Consider the following 3,255-nt stretch of genomic DNA (forward strand, 5'->3'; position numbering starts at 1 on the left):
TTGTGTGCAGGTTTTGTGAACACGGGCGCGGTGATAATTCAAATTAAATTTTCTATCAAACTGTTGCAAACGATTGACGATAGATCGAGTAATAAATGATCGGTGGATAGGAGATATTTGTAATATACTCAGAGGTCGAGTAGTCTACCAATAATTTGGGCAATGGTATAATATTAGGTTATGCAATTATTTACTTAAGTGATAGAAGCAGTTTTCTGTCATTTTTAGTCGGTTGTAAGTCTACCGACAATGTTTGTATACCCGAGGAATTTAGCAGGTGCACTTGTAGCAATAATAGCTGCGAGAGATATCGAAGCAGGAAATGAGCGAGTAAGGATAGAAGGAAATAGGGTGAGGAATATGGAAATGAGAGAATCACAGAATCTCTTTCATACTTTAGATGAGCGTTCTTTCAGGAAACGGTTTAGGTAACATTGCACGTCGTATAATTTTCATGTATCCATACTTTTTCATAATAGGAAGTGTTTAATATAGTTGAATATTTCTTGGCTAGGCTAACAAAAACGTTAACGGAGAGGCTTATTCGACGCATTTCTCCCATCCTACCTGATGAAGGCCCGACATCATCTGTATCAAAGTCGATTCAGGTAAATAAAAATTATTTGAATTGGGTTTACTATCATTTTCCATGCATGTTTTGTTTCAGATTCTCGTTACATTAAGATTTTATGCTTCGGGAGACTTCCAAGAGTCCATTGGGGACTCAAAATTCTTCGGTCTATCCCAATACATGGTTAGCCAAATCATTTCGAATGTCACAGATGCCATTGGATCTCTATCGGATGAATATATACGATTTCCTGAAACCGAAGAGCAATTCCAAGAAATCTCTAATGGGTAACCCCTTCGTCATATAAACCCTCAATCTAAAAATTCAGTCTGTGGTGTTGGTGAACATTAATGATAGTTGTGTAATAATTAATCGAACTCTTGTTATAGGTTCCAACAGAGTGGTGGCTTCCCAGGTGTGTTAGACTGCATTGATTGCACTCATGTAATCATGCGATCCCCCTCAATAGAGCCTTGGCAATTCAAAAATTATAAAGAGAGTTATTCTCTCAATATCCAAGTGACTTGTGATCATCAAATGCGCGTAACTTCGATCTGTGCATACAATGGCAGAACACATGATTCCAAAATCTGGCGCGAATCTGATACAAAAGAAAAGATGATCAGAGTGAATGAGGAGTTTGAAAGCAGATACTTCCTGCTCGGTGATGAAATTTTGCATTTCATGTTAATTTTCATGTTTAATTTATTTTCCAGGCTGTCTACCATCCACATACAAAATAGTTTTTATCATAACTTGAATTGCTTAAGGATGTTCTGGCGGGGTCAGAACGTATCCGAAAAATGAAGAGAATCGAGTGAAACTTTTTTAAAACATTATTTAAGGCATTTCAAAACCATGTGTAAAATTTCAAAAATTTCATCAACAGAAAAACAATGAAAATAAATTGTAAAGTTGCTACTTATACACGGGATCAAGTGGAGCATCGATAACTTCAACATTTTACCTATATTGCCGATTGATGGATAATGTAGAGAAAATGCTAAAGTTATCGATGCCTCATTTAACCTTATGCATAAATACTAATTTTACAATTTATTTTCATTGTTTTTCTGTTGATGAAACTTTTGAAATTTTGCCCATGGTTTTGAAATGCCTTAAATAATGTTTTAAAAAAGTTTCACTCGATTCTCTTCATTTTTCGGATACGTTCTGACCCCGCCAGAATATCCTTAACTAGAGAAGAACACGACATTTAGGATTACAACTTAATAACCGTAAAATCTTTATTTTTAAACTGAACAATAGTATTTATAACTCTACTTCACTATACATGTGTAAGCCATATGCATCTTTTTTGGTATCGGTGTTAGAAGTATTACAAGGACTTAAATCTTATGTACGTAATGAACATCGAAGTAGCATCTAAGATTATCCGCTTATCTCCTCATCATATTGTTTGTCATCCTCGTGTGCCTTCTCCTCTTGACTGTCGTTATCAACCCGATATCCCTCGGTCTCAAATGGATGGTGCTGCGTCCTGAGATTTTCTCTGTAATTGAAGATAATACTGTATTAAATGGAGACCTCAGTAATACTCTCAAATCATATTGTTCATCATGTTATGCAATATACAGCAATGACAGCATTTTTGTTTTGGCGGAATTACCTTGTAAGCAAGTTTTTGAAAATATTATTCCTCCGAAAGCTCTTTCTGATAAAAAAACAACCATAATTTTGTATATTATACAATTGGAGGGTTCAACTCATCACCGTAATAGAGTTACGATGGGAAAAGGTAAATGTTTCCCTTTCAATAATTGAATATGACTTTTTTAGGAGATGCAGGTTACCCATTGTGTCCAACACTTCTCACACCTATCGTAGACGCTTTGGAAAACACACCTGAGGGCAGGTACACTCGTCGTCATTGTAAGACAAGATGTACAATAGAACGAGTTTTTGGTGCGATGAAGGGACGATTTAGGTGCATTCACCGAGACCGAGTATTGGCGTACGAACCAGAAAAAGTCGTTAAATTTTTTAAAAATTGTGCGATTCTTCACAATTACATAATTGAGAATAGGTAAATACTCAATGAAATAACCCTGTTTGAACCGCTCTTAAAACTGTTTCTCACTGAAAAATTGTCAATTTGTAAGGATTGCATCTGAGGATGTGGATGATGTCATGGATCAAGATGATGATGATTATAATTTGCATCAAGGGATAATGGACTTTGATGATATTGTTGTTGGGCAGCCAAACAGTGAGTTGATACGAGGACGTCATCTTCGTCAGCACATCATTGATAATTTTTGTACTGACTAATAATCGTTACGGAATTTCAACGTTATAATAAAAAATAAAATACAAAAATAATGACCTATTTTGTAATCAATTATTTACCTCCAATTCCATGTTTTGCATTCCATCATTTCTTCTGCTGATTCAGATTGAAGATATGTGGTAGGATCTTGGGTGCCAAAACAATTTGAGCTCATTCGTAAGGCTTCGGAAGAAACGCGTGAAGGGTTGGGTGAAGGAAATGACTGATGTGTTATCCGATCCGAAGATAGACGCAACAAGTAGTCATTGTACATCATCGTATTCCTTTCGTCATTTCTAATTAAAATAGGCAGTGCTTTTTTACAAAAATTGGCTATGGTAGCTAGAGACTTTGCTGATGAAGGCAAACTTAGGCTGAGAATATCATTGAGATT

The 3,255-nt window shown here is 35.7% G+C and overlaps 1 protein-coding gene across 1 annotated transcript; it reads left to right on the plus strand.

Moving 5' to 3' along the window:
* The first annotated feature begins 360 nt into the window (after positions 1-360).
* Positions 361-2,935, plus strand: LOC105266016 (putative nuclease HARBI1). Its single transcript, XM_011303892.1, has 6 exons — positions 361-428; positions 515-608; positions 668-858; positions 961-1,235; positions 2,372-2,618; positions 2,695-2,935. Exons 1-6 carry the CDS (start codon positions 361-363, stop codon positions 2,861-2,863), a joined length of 1,044 nt encoding a protein of 347 aa, XP_011302194.1. The 3' UTR covers positions 2,864-2,935.
* Positions 2,936-3,255: the final 320 nt, after the last annotated feature.

Source organism: Fopius arisanus, unplaced genomic scaffold, assembly GCF_000806365.1.
Source record: "Fopius arisanus strain USDA-PBARC FA_bdor unplaced genomic scaffold, ASM80636v1 scaffold00034, whole genome shotgun sequence".
Classification (NCBI taxonomy): Eukaryota; Metazoa; Arthropoda; class Insecta; order Hymenoptera; family Braconidae; genus Fopius; species Fopius arisanus.

Coding starts and splice junctions, on each gene's coding strand:
- LOC105266016 (XM_011303892.1), top strand. CDS start 361: ATGGAAATGAGAGAATCACAGAATCTCTTTCATACTTTAGATGAGCGT. Junction 609..667: donor CTGTATCAAAGTCGATTCAG/GTAAATAAAAAT, acceptor GTTTTGTTTCAG/ATTCTCGTTACATTAAGATT. Junction 1,236..2,371: donor AAGCAGATACTTCCTGCTCG/GTGATGAAATTT, acceptor TGACTTTTTTAG/GAGATGCAGGTTACCCATTG.